Genomic DNA, 19,455 nt, shown 5'->3' with positions numbered 1-19,455 from the left:
GTTACATCACGTCTACATTTTAGCGCCAAAGCTGCTCATTATCACAATAACCATCAGTCAATATTTCTAAAATTAGTTACACGCTGATGTCCCCTCTATTTTCTAATTAACTTACCTTTTTACCTTACGGATTATATAGTTATTTTATTGCAATCCAAGATATCTCATCCAGGACCACTTCTTACTCGAAAACTTTTCTTTCTGCAAATTCTGTTTTGTTACTTTTACATCATTCTCACTCAATGGCAAAAAAAGAGACTCACACGTTGCCCTAAATGGGACTCCTTGTGTATATTGAATAAAATTAATTAATTGCCTTTGAATTCGACAAAACCAGTCATACTGCAGTCAATTTCTTTCTGATATCTTGAACTATCGTCCCTAGTCCTTCCAATACACAAACCTAATAGTATGTAGTCTAACGTGATATATACTAATTCTGTTCACACTACAAGGTATTTTAAAATACTTTAAAGCTGTGTTCAATTTAATGACTTGTTAATGTTTACTTATGATGTTCAAACCGCACTTTTATTTCTTCTTTTTAAGGAATTTACCAGTCACTTCAGGCTTTTGCTCGCAGTGAATAGAGCCACTGGTAAAAAATGTGGACCATGCCTAGTATTTGTAAGAGAGAAAACCTTTACTTTCTAATTTAAAAATAAATTAGTTCCCTGCCGCTTGAATTTAATTCTACCTTTGAATATTTGCAATTGATGACCACTATTATACGATATCATCATTACGAGTCGAAAGAAAAAATAATATTAGTTGCAGAGATGCCACGAAATATTTTGTCCTATTTTGGGGCAGAAGTTTTCTGTAAGGTGAACATACGTTTAAAATAGCGATCGTAAAATAACGATTCAATAATAACGTCTGATAATTTAGGTTTTCCATTCATTCTATTTTTATGTCAAGGGGACTTTTTCAAAATCTCCTGACCCTGATGCACTTCTCTCCGGGGATCCTCAAAGGGAAACAAGACAAAAGGGACCTCTTCCCCGCCCCCCTGCACTTATCGCTCGACCAGGGGCTTTCCCGAGTGTTGGGGAGGGAGAAAGGGGTCGAAAACGTGTGTATGGACGAGTGGAGGTCCGCGCGGGGTCGTCTTGAGTTCGAATTGGTTAAGGACGGGAAAGGGTTCAAATTTTCAAGAGAAGGGACCGACCCCTAAAGGGAACAATTAGGAGGAATTATCAAAGTTAGGGGCGGACTGAAAGGGATGGCGAAAGTGTATGGCAGTGAGCACTTTCTGAAGTGCTCTGCGTGACGAACGGACTCAAGTAAGCAGCTGGGCCAAAGTCCCTCGGGGGTCGTCTTGAACAAGAGCCGCTACCTCACCAGGAGAGAGACTGGAAACGCTTTGAAGTGAAAAAAAAACTGATTCATTTGACGGAGTTAAAATGTGAAAGTAAGCATATGGCCGCATAAAGCTAAAGCAGGAGCAGTGAAGCTTACGCATAGTGTATAATTTCATTATCTTATGGTTATATCGATGACTGAATTCATTGCTCATGAATCAAAATCACCGTTCGGTCGATTATTATCCTTCCACTTTCTGCACCTACGTTCTGTTTTTTTTTAATTCTCCGATTGCATTTTCTGAGCACGAAAAACAATATTATTTTCAATACATTACCATAAGTTCACAGAGAAGACAACCATCGCATTCAATGAAGTTGCACAGATTTTTTCTTCTAAAACCACCATTGACGCAAGATGCAGGGTTAACACACATTCTTTCGAGGTTCGTCAATGCCTAACACCGCAGTACATAATATTTAAAACTATGAAGTTGATTCTACGGCTTATAAAAATCGATGCCATAACAGGATCAAAAAATACAAAAAATGATGAAACATCGGCTTAAAAGTGACTCAAATATCTCTTAATAAATAAAACAAAAAGTATACGCAAAGCCAACTTATATTGGTTTTATGCCTAAGTGTAGGAAAGATTTTTTTAATGAATACATGAGCGGCTACCTAATAATTTACTAAAAAGGTGGCCATGCACATCTAGCAAATGCTCGAGGTTTAGAACGCTTTCATCAAATGTTATGGGTTTCTGCTGAATGAAACATAGGTAAATCATCAGTGTAATTTCCGGAATTTTACTTGAAACCATTCAATCTATAGTATTTTGACCTAGAAGTTTGGACGTCTTGCAACTAAAATGGACATGAATAGGCAGCAATTTTCTGTTGCTTCATCTGCAAGCGGAAAATAGTTGAGAAAACTGTTCAGAAAATTTCATATGATTTAATGTACTGATATGACACTGTTTAGAGGATTTGCTGATTGTTTGTGGAAACCTTTGCAGGATAAAAGAATGGTACTTACGTATTAAGCTCGAGGTCAAGGCGAAATTTGTGGTTGAAGGCCTTAATGAGCAGTGACGTTCGATGAAAGTGCTTGCCGGTCTGCAAAGAGAGAAAGATTATATTTAATACCATGATTTACAATCATATAGTACGCCCTATATCTAGCAAAATATGCCTTTTAAGCTCCATGAGAATGTCACCAGAAGGACAAAAAAATATTTTCCGCGAAACATTAGACCAAAATGACCGAGTAAAATGTTGCAATGATACGTATACTTCGTATAGCCCTAATACATCACCAACAACAAGTTAATCGTCTTCAAAAACTGCCACCGATAGTCACATCATTAAATTTACAATGATATAAAATTAGAGGATATTCTAAATGCATACGTGTTGGATATCTGATTTGTTCTATTAAAATAATAGTGATTAAATCTTCCAAAAGCATCTCATGAAATCTCTTATTGGCAAAAAATGAAAAACAGTACATTTTTTCATTACTTGAAGTATAAAAGTATCGAAAAACAACAATGAATTACAAAAATGAAATGAGGTTTTACACATCTAAGTCATGTTTTCATGCATTGTTCCCCAAATTAATTTTCAAAAGAAAAAAATAATTTTCCTGATATTTTTGATATTGAAGGTCTAAAAATGAAGGAAAACTGCAGTAAAGTGTACTATGGATAATAATTCAAAGCAGCATGCCTCTCCTCGCTCAATCTGGCACCCGGAAAACTGAGAACTGGTTACAAAATACGCTACACAAAGCCATCAAATATCGCATCACCTTTCACAAGTGGATGAATCAAATCAGAATGTCACATGGACGTAGCGAAGGCAATTTGGGCAAAATTTAATTTGAAATGGCAGAAATATCTTCCGTATATCTTGTTATTGAACGAAAACCATGACTGAATTTTACGTATTCCGAAATCAAATTCACGAAGCTAATTAGCAGTGAAACACATGTCGCTAAATTCATCTCCAATGAAATGCATCGTCACAGTTCTCCACACTTGATTCATCCTTGAACATTGGATAAATATGCACATCACAAAATATAGGCCTCGCATTTGTACGCTCCTATCCTCGAATATCCATTTTATTTCCTTGTCAGAGGGTGAAATCAAAACTGAATGCTATTTTCACTAAATACGATTTGCAAATTAAGAACCAAATAGTTTTCTTCTTTTCATGATTTAATCCTTTTTCTCTTATAATTAATGCAATAAAAATAGAACAATATTTCACTAGAATAAAAAATTAATATCCAAGATGTAGTGAAATCGACACTCCCCGTTAAAACTACTGAACTAAAGTAAGAAATTACTGTTCACGAAAAGAGAGTGAAAAAAATTGGAAGAATTAGGGAAACATTGTTAACAATATTTTTAAGTGACTATTAATATTCATAAGCACAAAAATGAAACGGAATAAACACAAATAATTTTAAGAAATATTTAAAATATATTATCATATACATAATACATGATATATAAATATTCAATTAGAAGCAGCGACGAGAGGCATGCCAAGATTGTCTAATAAATTGTAAAACAAATAATAAAAATTGAAAAGGTGAAGAGATTTTGACGGTAATTTATCATTAATATATAGTTACTGAAAGTGAAATCATTCCATTAATTATTTACCATTACCGAAATTCAATTCACGTTCTCTCTTATACGCGAATGAGGGTGACCACATAAAGGTACGCCACCAGCTAGTTCATGGATGGCCACGTTACCTGTTCATAATAGCTTAGTAATTGACACCTCAGCCTCTATTTCTAAACTATCACTAATTAGTATTATCCCAACACTCCAGCTTTTTCCTTCGTCCATCAATATTTAATCACCATCTGCTCTCAAAATACACGCATATTAACCACTTGCTGGGTCTGCAAAATTTATTCAACCTTTCCAACCCCTCGCTTCATCCCAAAATCTAACTGGCCTCCATCTATACCTGCTGCTTCACAAGAACCTCATCGTGTTCATTCTCCGTCTATATTGAGAGTAGTTCTTTCTTCGGAACCGATATTTTTTCATGCTCCGGAAAACACCCACCTCATCCGCTAACCCAATCTCCGATAACTCTGGACCTTTCATTAGTTCCGTCGTCTCAACAAGTTTTTCCTCTAAGAGAAAAAATAGACGTAGAAAGACCCAATCAAGCCCCTCACTGGATAAGAAATATTTTATTATGGATTTTGCTCAGATTCGTGGAGTGTCCTTTATATCCCAAGTTCATCGATGACGTTCGTTGGATGAAATTTTTATGGCTTTTGAAGGTGTTACCTATCAAACATATAAAAGGTATTCTTTATTCATTTGTAGCGCAAAAACTCAATGAAGCAAGGTTACTTGCCAAAATTATTTTTTGGGAAAAATCAAACTTGAAGTTTGTCATTGCAAAATTGTGAATTTTAAAGTAAATCATAAATATCACGTAAACTTCACTTTTAACCATTAATTTTTCAAAATAAAATGACTATGAGTTCCTTTTCTATCTCTAATACAGCTTAAAATTCATATATATATTCACATGATATTTCTTCAAATTTGATTCTGCTAAGAGGCGGCACTGGAATAGAAAGAGTTGATTACGGGCTAATTCAATTGAATGGGTTTCTCATCTGGTAGGAATTTCAGTACATTCAATGGATGCAGTGCAGCTGAGTTTGTATTGAACGGGACTAGTTTAGGTGATATGCTTGGCTGAAAGTAAATAACTAGTTTCCAAAATAAAAATAAAATTTGTTTTGCGAAAAACAGTATACTTGGTCATCCAGTAGTGATGTTTTTAAAATTATATTCGGTAGCTTACAAGGCAAAATATACATGATCAGGATCGTAATTTTTCACAGAAATATTGGGCTCATTGATGAACTGATACTATTCTAGAGCTATTTTAGAGATTAAAGAATGACAGGGCCAAATAAAGTATCGAATCAACGTTTAAAAATATTTTTTAATTTTGTTTTATCTTGAAAATATCAACTTTTATTAATCAAAACGAAGATATTGCATTGCTGTATTCAATGAAATATGTCGTCACCAGATGTTAGCAGTTTATTCTACAGGTATCCTGTGGTACCGCTACATGCATTTCTTTAAGAAGAATGTGAGTGCCTAACCTTCAGGATAACTGAATTAACTGAATCGTTACAGAAGGGATGCAAGGTGGAATGTATCGCGGTATGTATTCTTGCCGGCCTAAGTGGCGGCGGAGCTAAGTCCTCGCCTGCAAAACCGAAGGTCGCGGGTTCGAGTCCCGCCTGGGTAGGTTGTCTTTACCCAAGAAATGGTTGTGTGTGATAGTCGTTGTTTTATGTTATTTCCTCCGATGGAAAAAAACCTTAAATGAGCTGCTTTCGGAGCGATGAAAATAAATAAATAAATAAAAAGACCTGTACATTTATTTCAATATGGCGTCACTCGCTTCGATTGATTTTTCCCGTGATATATTAAATTAGCGTAAAAGATAAGAATGTGAAAAAGGTGCCGATATTGATCCAGTGGGTGAGAAACGGCATACTCATTACTTCACCCACTTTATAAGTTAATGTGGCGCACGATGTCTGCCATTATAAAGGATAACTAATCTATCTCATGTATCTTCAATCAATCCCCATAGACTACGTTTCTTATGATTTCTTTCTCTCTGACTGCTTCATCCCAGGCTTAATAGCCCTTGGAAAATATTAGGGCCTTGGAAGATGGAATGGGAGACCGGAATGGCAGGAAGGTAGTCCCTTGAGGCACAAGGAGTTGTGAGACCAAAGTCTGACGCTACTTATTACTCATTTAGGCTTCGCAAGGCTTCCCATCCCCGTTGATCATTTGGTTTTTGAGATAGGCCTCCCAAAGGAGGAGCTGTCTTTCTTGGTCCCATCATTGGATCTCTTTCAATCTCTAAAGTCTCAGAAAGATGTGGCCAGGTGAGATATTATTCTGGGAGAAAAGATCCCATAGGTCCCTCCGAGCGGAAAGAGATAAGAGGTACCTACTATGAGCGATGATATAAACTCCTCGAAAAGTCTTCTGGAAAATATGAAATGGGTGACTCGATCTTCATATTTTCTCGTCTAACTATATACTTTTACAGTTTCACGAGAATCCGCTGAAAGAGGTTGAGAGATATCCTATTGCGATCCTCTGAGATTAAAATAGGACATATCCAGCTTCGATAAGCTTATAAAAGGACTTGATGAACTATGATGAATTTTGTAGTATACTAATACACGATATAAGGCACGTGATGACGTATTTTAGGTACGCAACTGATTCGTCCGTATTTAGAAATAAAGATAAGGAAAATGTGACTATAACTAGATATGATCAAGGAAAAATAAAGGAAAACAAGGAAACATTTGCTCGGTTATTTTTAATCATGATATTAATTAAAATTAATCAATTAATAAATGAGAAATGAGGCGCATCTCGTCCAAAGGTTGAAGAAATTTCTAAAACAAGACCAAGTTATTTTTATTGACTATAATAAAACCGAGGAATAGAAAAATATGGAATTATCCTAGAAGGAAGGAGAATAATTCTTTTACTGACTCCATTTCTGTAAATATTCATAAAAAATACGCATCCACTACGCCGCATGTTTTGAATTCATGCGTCGTTACGGGAAAAAATGAGAAATCCATTGTATTTTCGTCAAGAAATTCTTCAAAACTGACAGAAAGTCCGCTAAGGGCATTTGTGCATGGGAAAAGGGTGTCGAGTTTCTTCGGAATTGGAATTCCAAAGAAGGTGGACGCGGCACGGAAGAGCAGACGAGAAGAACGAAAATGACTGGAAGGTGGTGCTGTCAAATAAGTAGCGGCTGAAATGAATCTTGGAAAAGTGAAGTTGATGTGAAAATGTTGATATTTTGTTGTGACAGAGAATTCTCTGGAAGGAAAATGGGTGAAGGATACAAGCCATGAGAACGAAGCTGTATCAATATGAAAAAAAATTTCTTAGCCAAAGCAGTGGTACAATATGAAAATCAGTGTCAATGAGGTTTTTGAAAAATTCGGAATCAAAATATCAATATCGACGTAGTGATAACGCAATGCACCAAATCACAAAATTCAACGAACAATAAAGAATTTACCAAATCTAAATGTAGCATTTATTCAAGTGTCAAGTTAAATTGCATTCATGACCAAAGATTTACGTATTAAAATCGAGGAAGCATGCCTCGAGTTTTTTAATGAGCCCCACAGATTTTTTGAAGAAATATAACCAAAAATGAAGTAGGTGAGTGAATTCATGAGAAGCCACTGAAATGACCATACAAATTTACTGGCATTTCCAAGCGACTCGTTCGTACAAATTAGCATGAAGCAATAGCTTTATTTGGCAGTCACTTTTGAAATATTATGAGCTATTTCGAGAAAGAAATCACTTCCTATTCCTCTTAATTTAGGGCTAGAATGACGATTTCCGTTGAAAAAACTCATGGTTAGAAGATCATCAAAAAGGCAATGATGTTTTCGGAATTTGAAGAAAATGCCAAAATTTGTACTCGTTAAATGTAAAGAAATATTTTTGAAAGATAATTGAAGATTTTAAGTGGATAAGTCAAAATAAAATGGAGATTTTTGGGATATATTTTGTGCAAGAGTACGTGTACCTATTAATATGATGTAACTCTGACACTTACGAGGTATATCACAAACAAAGCCCACATTCCAGCAAACTTGGGGTCTGGTATAAATCCAGTCTTTCTAGCGAAGGGAACGAGTATGTATATGGGTTCAACTGCTCGGAAAGTGTACGCACATTTCGAAGTGATAGGATTATAGGGATGGGGGTTGGGTCGTCGACACCACTCTGACTCCACCTCGCGGCGGATGGTGAAAAGTGGCGCCTGGGGTCACACTCTCCAAGGCGGTCAAACTATTGAAATTCCATTTGAGTTACACAGAGGCGACGGGCGCACTTGGGCATAAAACATTCCGAGTGGAGCACATACTGTGGAATACGTGGAGGGATACTCTTACGCCGTGGACGTGGTGAAGTGTTGCCGCTATTACCGACCTTCCGGGAACGCACAGCGATGTAAAAAAAAACAACTCCGCCCATAATGGTCGATCGATTCCCGGGCGTGGATCTCTCAGAAACTCGGAAAAATGCCAAACTAAACGGTGGTCGATTCCGAACGCGTAGTAAATCAAACCAGCGAGCCACGCAGCGTTCCTGTCTTGTTAAAAAAAAGAAGAAGAACGCCGCGGCGACAAGTGCCGAGCTGCGACAGAATAAAACGACAGACTGGCGTCATAAACATGTGATTCCGTGCGCGGAAAAATTCTAGGAAAATCCCGTGGTGTGTTCTTATTAATGGTCTCTGACTGGAAGCATATTTGCATGAAATGCTTCTGTGGAAAAATTTATGTTTTCTCCACGATAAACAGAAGTTTGCAGACTCCATTGGAACTTTTAAAACATAACTATATTTGCATTTGCAACAGTGGAAATCGGCATAAATATAATTTGTAAATAGTACAGAAAATACAATTCAAATATAAACATGGATTGAAGGGAGAAGATTTTTAAATAAATATGATTTAGGTAACTTTAGGGACAATAGATAAATGTACCGATACTGTACAAATAACTGGTGGTGTCAAAAACAAAAAGCCCTATATTGAATAAAATTTATTGTCATTTAGTTTATTAACTACTGTATATTAGTGCACATCAAGAAAGTTTTTCCGCAAAATAGTTTAGCAATAGTATTTTTTATTACTGAATGATATAGTGAGTCGTGACATGTATAGTAATTACGTTTAGGATATTTTTCAAGCATACTAAACAATAAATACAGATACATGTTCCAGTGGTAAAAAACAAATGAAAAACAAACTTTTAATTTAATTTAACCTAAACACGTGGATATTAAACAGAAAATGTTTTCATTATAAACTTTTACGAACGTTCGAATATTTCATAAAATTGACAAACAACTGAGAGTCTCATTTTCATAAGTTGTTGATAGGGTGAATGCTAAAAGTTAGTTGAAACCATGCTTCACTAGTTATTTCAACAAAGCCGTAAGTTTTGCTTTCATTCTGGGCACTCTTTTGTTCACTCCGCTTGCTTTCAATGCCATTGCCGCTCTAAACTTGACGAACTTGGCTCTATTTTTCCTTCTCTCCTCGACTCTTGACTTCATATTATTTTCTACATCTCAGAGGTCTAGTTTATGTTCCAAGCTCATGAAAAATGCAAGCAGCTGGGGGAGAGATATGATATTTGAGGAGCGGTCATCAACACGTTGGATGCAGCCAGCCCATCCCCCTACCCTATCTCCCCCACTCATCCCCTTATCCAACACACGGCGCCATCGTGACGAAAACACAGGTGAGTGTATCTGGACGGCGAGGTGGAAGTTTTTATCTTCGGCTGTATTTTGTTTCGTTTTACTTCCGCGGCAGCAGCAGGTACGGCAGGCTAGAGAAATAAAGGTGAAGGATGGCTCGCACCGGGGACTGGAGGCAATGGCGCGGAAAAGGACTGGTGATGCGGGGGCAAAGTGCGGAGGGAGGAAATTGCATCTGTGGCATGAGAATCATGGGACGGAGATGAGATTTCATTCCGCGGCAATTTGTGCAACGAGATTATGCGCCATTAAAATTAATGAAGGCGCAGAAATTGAATGAATTCCATAGCAATTTACTCGGCGAACAGATGGACCTCGACGATACTCTCTCCCTCTCTCGGCCTAATCGCACATTTGTCGAATGATATGCCTCGTACACGTGCAGAAAGACTCTGCAGAATTCTATTTAAAAGTTCATGCAAATGCATTCTCGATTACTGCATGTTATGCATAATGAGTGACAATACCATTATTAATCAAAATATTTTTTGATTCAAAAGTAATTTCTATTCAATTATCTCTAAAAAATTAAAAAAATAATGTGTTATAATGGGAACAATGATTTTAAGAAAATATAAATTGATGCCGAACAACTACCTACCTTGAAATGCGCAGTATGAAGTCATTTTATAAGAAAAAATATATTATCACTGAGATAAATTTTAGAGAGAATGAAACGCAATCTGACCCAATATTGACGAATCTTTCAGTTCACAATAAATAAATGCATTAATAAATTACTTAAATGGGTCTCCGCTCAATAAGGCTTACTTGGATGTTTTCTATAAATCTCAAGCAGCATAACTACTATACAGTGGTGGTCAGTAGTAACCTACAGTCAAACTGGATCCCTAATCCCGTGGGGATGGTACAAGGCTCAGTTCTTAGCCCACTTCTTTTTTCTCTCTTTATAAACGACCTCCCTGATGTCCTCATGCATTATGACTACCACCTTTACGCCGACGATTTTCAAATTTATCGTCATTCATCGCCGTCCAATATTATTAATTCAATCGCACTTATCAATGAGGACATCGAGAGAATTAACAGTTGGGCGCAGGCTAATCATTTGGTTCTCAATGACAAGAAAACAACAGCAATAATTATAGGGAGCAATTATTTCTTTTCCCAATTAGACCATGAAAATCTACCTAAAATAAGACTCGGTAGCCACAATATACCTTATGAGGAAACAGTAAAAAACCTTGGAGTCATATTCGATCGAACCCTTAGCTGGAAGCCTCAAACAAACTATGCGAGGCGTAAAATTTTGGGATCACTACATCAACTTGTCAGAGCCAGAGAAATACTTACACCCGACATACGAATTTCATTAGTTAAAACACTAGTCTTCCCTCACTTGGATTATTGCACAGCCTTATTCACTAACCAAGACGACGCAAACAATAATAAACTCCAATTGGCCATGAATTCAGCTGTAAGGTTTATTTACGATTTAAAAAAATGGTACCATATCAGTAACTATTACAATCACCTCAACTGGCTTAAGTATAAAGAGCGTCGCACCCTTCACATAATAACTCTAGCCTTTAGTATCTTAACGACCGGTTACCCGCCATACTTGTATGAGAAATTCATTAGAAAATCTGAGGTTCATGATATACCTACCCGAAATCATAACATTGACCTCCATATTCCAAAACATCACACGCCTCATATGAACTAATCATTCATAGTAACCGCCTCACAAATATGGAACTCTCCCAGCCCAAATAAGAAGCAGTACAAATATCAATAGGTTCAAACGCAGCACATATGGGTTTCTGAAGAATGCCTCCTTATCCCCAAGTTAAATTTCTTTTGTTTATATTCACTTTCTTATGTTCATATTTCTTATTTATATTAACTTTCTTATGTTCATATTTATTGTTTATATTCACTTTCTTATGCTCATATTTCTTGTTTATATTCACTTTCTTGTGTTCATATTTCTTGTTTATATTCACTTTCTTATGTTCATATCTCTTGTTCATATTTCTCTTGTTTGTCACCTTAAATTTTGTAATTAGTGTGTTATATCGAAGTGCGATTATTTATTATTTTTTTTGTCGAAAATATTGTATTGTTTCCTTCATGTACTAGGCGATATGCACTGTTCACATTTGACTGTTTATGTATATATATTTATTTACTTTTTCTTTTATTTATCTATCTCAATGTGAAATGTAGAAAGATGTACTTATATTTTCTCATGGGCCCCAGTGCCTACGAAAATAAACGATATTATTATTATTATTATTATAATGATAACTTGATAAACCAATAAAAATATTAAAATTTTTTTTTTCGCCTTGTTCCAGAGGTTATATTTCTAAGATCTAAGGCAAACGTTGACGAATAACCGAGGCATTCAAATGCTAATTAGTACCACGCATACTCAATGCCACTTAAACTTCCGTTGAGAAATGAAATTTTCCGATGAGCATAAACTTAGTCGCAGTTCGAGGGGCATCAGAGGAATATTATGCATTCTAGTGATTCATTGTCACAGTTACTCATGCGTGACTTCTGCGCCCCACTTGGCTCATATCCAGCCAACCCTTCAGTTTAGCATCTTGCTCCGCCTGCCAAACACGCATTCACTACTCTGGCTTGCCTTACTTCAAGAACCAAATCTGCATGACCAATATTTTATCTTGACCTGTAACGTAGCACTCCTTCTTTATCTAGTTAAAATTAAAACCTATATTGGACTAGAAGAATAGATTAAATCAAGGTCTGAATCCTTTAAACGACATCTCATGAGGATGAAAACAAAATAACGAATATTGTATCTTATATTTTTTTTAATACATGGATAATTATATAATAAATAAGTAATGTGTTATCATGAATTATTGCAGCAATGCTAAAGCCCTCTGACTCATGTTAGTGTCAATTGTATAATTGAAATAATTTTTTCCTGAAGCCTCGTTAATGAACCTTGATAAATTCTATAAAGTGGTTAATCACATAATGAAGGCATATAGGAAGACTATCAACGAGCATGAAAGCAAAATCAGCACATGGCATAAGTTCTATTTTCAATTCGATATTAGGCGAACTTAAATTTATACGCTCCATTCTATCAACTCTCGATTGGTAAGCTATGTGCTTCGTAGTTCTACATAATACGTCAGTTTGTTACGTCAAAAAGCAAAGATTTATCAGCATAAGATAATGAATAGTTTTTTTTAAAGATATGTTTCTTTAACTCCACGTATCTTTAATTAATGTTAGTTCTTCTTAAAGATAGATACAAATTTTCCAGGCTGCAAAAGACATGGAAAAATATAAAGAAAATGCACGGCCTACGTATTCAACGTCTTGAGACGACATCTATGATGTTAAAACTAGATAAGGTAACCTTATACGGGCGCTGATCGAATCTTGCCATGGGCGTCTTTCCGTCTACCCTGAGATAACCCTTGCCATCTCCGGCGTCTCCAATTTCGTACCCTAGAGAGCAGCTTCCCCTAGCAGCGCAATACCCTCACGTCCACTGTCTCGTCACTCCGTTGAACCCTAATTCCCCGCTGCCAACCCTGTAGCCACCCTGTCGACTTAGCCTGCCGAACCCACGAGCCTAAACCTATTCTCGGGGAATCCTCCGAGCGAAGATCCTCCGACCCCACGTCTTCCATTACAAGTGCTCCCAAGCTTCCTTCCTGCAGTGCTACCACCTGTCCAAAGATACCACGGTCAGTAACGGTCCACCGGAACATTAGTTTTTCAGATAACACACCCACGAGATTGAAACCTGCTCATTTAGCCATTGTAATCTCTGCATGATTAGAATTTATTTCGGTGATGATCCTATTCGTAAAATAATTTGATGCAATCAACACACCAAACATTATAATATTGAGGAAGCTTTAATGGGAAATCATAAAAATGCTTAAGTGTGAATTCAATGGAGTGATGCGTTAGTTTTGACGTTCTAGCAACGCTTAATAAAATAATTACATTTTAATTCAAATTTTATTTAGATTTATTGTATTTTAGTCCTCCGGAAGCAAGTCTTTACAATTGACTTTAAATTCATAAACAGTATATTAGCTAACGCACGCAATTTTTTAAACCCTGAAACAACCATGATAATAGTAGCAGTTGGTATCATCATATCGCATGAAAATAAAATATTCAAAAAGAAGTACATCTTTATTTCTACCGTTTTGATGCAATTAGTTTCTACATCACTTTTATATCACTAATAAATATTATTCTCTAGCTGTACGATTACTTATAAGCTACTTTCCATTACTACCATTCAATATTTCCTTCAGGGATATGCTCTGCCAAGAGTTCTTTTGGAAGCTTTGATGTTACACCGAATGCGGTGGAGGGAAGGTTAAGATCTCGATCAATTGGCTGGACCCGGCTAGGAAACGAGAGGTTTTATGTCTCTTATGATTATTACTTCCATCCAGAGTATAAGTAGCAACATAAATTGAGACGTAAGATAATACCACAACTTTCCCACAAACCCCTTCATTTGCATTTCCCGACGATCTCTATTACTTATTTTTTTCTCAAAATTTACAGAGACTTGTCAGCCTACAAATTGTCTCCAATATGTCAAGATATTATCTACTGTTTCGTAACTTATTTTTCATGCATCATTTATTTCGCATCTCTTTGCTTACCCCTTCATTAGTCATTCACTACGCCCATTTGAACTCCGCCCTTATGAAGAAAGACGTAGGCCCTAAAGCTTCTTTAAGGTCGCCACCGGCTCCCAAGGACCGCCTCTACCCTTCGCATCCCATCCTAACGCAGCCAACCCTTGTACCTTCCCCATACGGAAATTCTTCTGTGCTCCACATCATGGGCCAGCACTTCAGTGCATGAATATGCAAATTGATTGGAAGAGGGAGAGAGAGAGGGGTCGGATAGAGCTGGGAGGGAGGATATGAGGGTCGGGAAAAAAGGAGCTGCGGAAGACGATCCTAACAGCGTGGGAGGAAATGGAGACGGAGCAGAAGGGGTTCAGGGCACGGAGGGATAATGGGCGGATGACCCTGACATAGACGCGAGGGAAGGGCAGCAGAAGGACGATACAGGTGAGACATACCGAAACCATACTGCTTATACAAGGCAATTACTACATAAAAATATTGAAACTCGACCTCACTTTTCTCGATGCCAACGCGTGTACGTGAATCGATGAAGTGTACGTGAATCGAGGGAGAGAAAATAGGGTAGATGGTATGAAGCAGACGCTTTGAATAATGCACTCCCGTCTTCAATCACGATTGAAACAGAATTTATGATGTCATGTCATGTCATTGGATTTCCGTGTTCTGCATTTCATCTTATGTCTTACAGCTAGTTGGAAACGAATTAGATGGTCATGAACGCAAAATATGGGTTCCTACAACTAATCTGTCCTGGTAGTTTAGAAAAATATAGCTCTTTTTAAATGGAACGTAAAGAGAGAATGGAAATGCATTAATAGGAGAGGAAATAAATAAGGTAAGTTGTAAATTATTTACACACTAATTATTGCATTCGTAAGCATTAAAAAACACTGAAATTTTACGTACGCGTATATTTGTACGTTCTTCTAAGTAAATGGAACACGTTTATTTTCATCGGAGAGGGTTCTGAAAGGGATGCGTGTGGGATTTTGAGTGGAAAGAGAAAGAAGTCATTGCATGTGGGATGCAGAGGAAAGAAAAGAGTTTGAGTGAGATTAATGATGACATGAGAGTGAAGTTGGAGAGTTTCGAGTCAAGGATGGAATGGGGGAAGCATAAGTTGCGTTCCGTGGGCTCAGACCAAGAGGAGGGTCGCTGGACGAGGGATAACTGCTGCTGGGAGGATGGGGAGGAAAAAAGCAAGATCATTCAATATGACGAGGATTTTGCATCAAGAGACATCTGAAATACTAGATGCAGGCGCAGTATCGGCGACGGAGGTACTTTCCCTAGACTGGGACTTATGCATCGGACCTATGGGAAAACCAATAACCTATCTGGGTTGCTTGATTCCCATGGTAATTTTACCGAGGTTTATCATTTTGATTGGCCTGAAGGGCATTTAAACTAGCACTAGCCTCGGTAAAATCAGAATTAAAAAACGAGAGGGAAATAAAAAACTCATGTAGCGTATTGACCCAGAATGTCAAAGGTCTACATTTAAATTCACGTCCAGATTTTTTTCATAGGCACAAGAAGAGTTCTCGCGGCCAGTTCAGAATATGACAAGCTTGCCATCCAACCCAAAAAACTAAATTTCATTCATTTTCACGTTAAAATTTGATCTACGTCCACATATTATATTACAATAACCCTTAAGGAACCAAGGAAACTTGTATCATGGTATCTACCTGTTGATATACTTGGTAATTGTCATGAAAATAATAAAATAAATAAGTGCCTTCTGATATTTGTAATGTGTGTATACGATGCAATCACGCAACCGGGTGGTATTAAATCCCTTAATTAGCAATCTCTTTCAATGGCATGCTTGCCCACAAGCTAAAAGTTGCATTAGATAAGATAATTTAATATCATATTTGAATACACCTTTAAATCACATGGCCTGAATGAGCAAAATACGGGTAACGAATATTCTATGAGTATTCCAGTTGGTGAAAAGGATAAGAGGAACTAAAGAGGAGAAGTTCTCACAAGGAAGAGAGAACGAACAATGGCATTGGAAATAAAAGAGGCCTTCAGGAGTGGTTTTCCTGGAGTGAGCTGTGGTCGTTGGGCAGAGGACAATCCCGTGGCATAGCGAGGGAAGCGAGGAAAACTTCACTCGGACTAAATTGAGACGGTTGGGCTATTCCAAACACAATGTGGACATAAACGGAACAATTTCGAGGAAATGGGAAAAGAAGAGCGTTATTCGGAAGAGCGAGGAAGCTAAGAGGGGGCTGTTGGGAGGGGATGGGATTGCCAGCAACCTCCCTCGAGTATCCCTCAAGTTTGAGAACTCGAGAGCAGATAAGGAATTAAGGGATGATCCTGATGTGAAGATGCTGGGGAGGAGCTGGCTCCAAATCAACCGTTGCTTAAATTCAAGGATTGGTACAGGTGAGGGTACAGCTCACCCCAAAATTAGTCGCGAATGTAAATATTACTCATGTAATGGGCACGGGGACACTGATTTTCCCTGGACACCTTGATAATTAGTGTGTCCTTAGGTTTACCCCGGATTTGAATGTGGGGCTTCATTGAACGATCGATTGATCGTATTTAACTAAATGAGTCTGATATGAAAGCTATGACGCATGATAAGGCATACGATTAAAAATAAGAGATCCATCAGACAACTACCGGTTTTATTTCTGCTGGTTTATACTATGAATTCTCCGAGGTTTATCAGGGATCAGATATTTTTGATAGTGCCTGAAGGTCAATAAACATATGCATGATAAAGTACTTTTCGAGTTAGCCGCGCATTTCCGCTCATCCATTTACATCTTGTCGTTAAAGTGCTTGGCTATATGCATAGCAATGCCTAGAGATAGTGAAACATTTCAACGATTATACCATTCGAGTACCAAGTTTTAAATCATCCCAAGAGAAATAAAATCTGGATTCTAAACGCTGAGGACAAGAAGAAGCATGACTCTCAATTTATACATAAATGGTAAAGGAGGTGATTGTAATGGCAAATTAAGCTGAAATGGAACTGGAGGAGAATAAAGAAAAGTAAGCCGTGTTAGGAAATACGTACAGGGAATGGTATTCTTCGGTGGAATTAAAGGGAATTTTCAGGACGGGAGAGTCGCTAAGGATACTGCCGAGGTTATGGGGAGAGGAAAAGAAGGAAGCAGAGGCAAAAAGGGATGAAAAGGTGGCACACATTAACAAAAGGCCTGGGATACGTTCTGGAATAAGACATCCGTGATCTTGGAGATGACAGAATCTACGGTTGCATCCGAGGCTTTTTCCCGCCTTAAGCCCGGGTCTCAGGTATCTATTGAATAGCGCTTTGCCGGAACTGGAATCCAGAGCGAAAATATTACCCGGGTCGTAAAAGCGCCGGATTTTCCATTCCATCTCCTGGAAATTCGCTCCTTTGCCGTGTCTGAGCCACACCGCTCCCTTCAACTCAGTGAAAAGGGATGCGACTAAATATTCACTGTGCTCGTCACGTGAATAGAACGCATTCCCTTTGATATTTCGGAAACGCTTGTGTGCGCTGAAACAGAGGTGGTTCCTGGTATAGCGTCTTGAAGGACTCACGGAAATCATGAGCATTAACGATTCCCCACGAGATAAAAAAGGAAAGATAAATAGAGTAAAAACAATTCTTAGCCATAGGTGACATAGATCACACTAAAACGAGAAATATTGAATCAAATATTGAGAAAGAATAGCCAGAAAGCTAAGAGAGTAAACAGTGGACTAAAGATAATGCAAAAATTAGCAAATGGTGTTTCTGTAACTAAAAACTGAAACAAAACTGAGCCAGAAGAATTATTTTGCAACTAAGAATATTCCCAGGTATAAAAAAGTATTTCTACGAATGAGTGATTTCCTTAGTAAAAAGGACTTACGTATATAATTATCACATACTCTAGTGTCATTTACTTTAACGCTATTATTTTAACAGCTTATAAATTCATAACTGCTTAAGACATTTTTGCATAGTTAAAATGGAAATAACATTTAATTATATATTTTTATGTACAGATACAAATGCCTTATGAGGACACTCACCCAAAAATATCATTTGCCATGAGTAGAGATGCGTGAAAATCGAATATGCGATAAATGCATTATAGATGCGATGTGCGCAAATAAATGCGACATAGATGCGATGACTGGACTTCTATGATATTTTTACTCAAATTAAACCTTTTCGACGGCAAAATTCGTACATTTTGTGCCGAGCGCAGTTTAAATGCTCCGCTGACACTAACCGCTTAAAACATGTGAGCGACTGGCCAGCTGCTACTTTGCTGGGACTCAATATGGCCGCGAACTACAAGTGGGCGCGGGCAAGTTACACCTCCACCACTATATGTCTTATTCCTTAAATCAATATCGTTCTACAACATAATTATTTAAAATATTCTGTATTTTGTCATATAACTGTGTTTCACTACATTTTATCGTCATCTACCTTATTATGAAAATAAAAAATAGACGCTACAAAATGCGATAAACTGTTATTGAAAGTGCGATAAAATAAAAATAAAAGTTCCATTTTCACGTATAGAGATGCGCAATGCCAGCCATGAGCAATGCATTTTAATTCTGTAACATTTTGTACAATAGAGAAATACTGAATTTAACTCTGAATAAAATGGCCTAAAAGCTAACCAGAGTAAAAAACAAACACAAGATAACGTAGGAATTATCAGATGGTATTTCCGTATAACACGTCACCTTGCTTTGCTTTTTTGCACTGAGCGGAGAGGAGGATAGTGTCAAATTCAAATATAGGTTAGAGAACGGGGAAAAGAAGATCCTTACGCTCTCCTGTATAGTCTATCTATAACCAATAATATGTAGGCTGCATTTTCCGGGTTTCACCGCGTCGTGGTTCAGTTGGAGACAACAGTTTACCAGCGCACCGCGGAAGCCTTCGCACCAACCAATCACATGGTTCAAATCATGGCGCATGCATGATTGCCCTTTCATAGTAACCAGGCCAAGAGTTAAAGAAGCAATGTTTATTAATAAACCAACCCAAAGTCACATGCATGTTATATTTGTGAACGTCACTGTTTTTTGTTCTGGTACTGATGAAAGAAACATTCCAAATCATTTTAACAT

General features: G+C 37.4%; 1 protein-coding gene across 12 annotated transcripts in view; it reads right to left on the bottom strand.

The window, feature by feature from the left end:
* Positions 1 to 19,455, bottom strand: part of LOC124158546 (disintegrin and metalloproteinase domain-containing protein unc-71) — a 967,603-nt gene that overhangs the window by 356,734 nt on the left and 591,414 nt on the right. For all 12 annotated transcript variants that reach the window (XR_006864826.1, XM_046533688.1, XM_046533691.1 and 9 more), the window contains one exon: positions 2,346 to 2,425. Coding sequence is in view for 11 of the 12 variants with exons in the window: in XM_046533688.1 (XP_046389644.1) it covers positions 2,346 to 2,425 (80 nt within the window). In the remaining variant the exon portion in view is untranslated. The remainder of the gene's footprint in view (positions 1 to 2,345; positions 2,426 to 19,455) is intronic.

Source organism: Ischnura elegans, chromosome 5 (genome assembly GCF_921293095.1).
Source record: "Ischnura elegans chromosome 5, ioIscEleg1.1, whole genome shotgun sequence".
Classification (NCBI taxonomy): Eukaryota; Metazoa; Arthropoda; class Insecta; order Odonata; family Coenagrionidae; genus Ischnura; species Ischnura elegans.
Note: the sequence above shows the minus strand (reverse complement) of the source record. Positions and strands in the feature narration are given on the sequence as shown.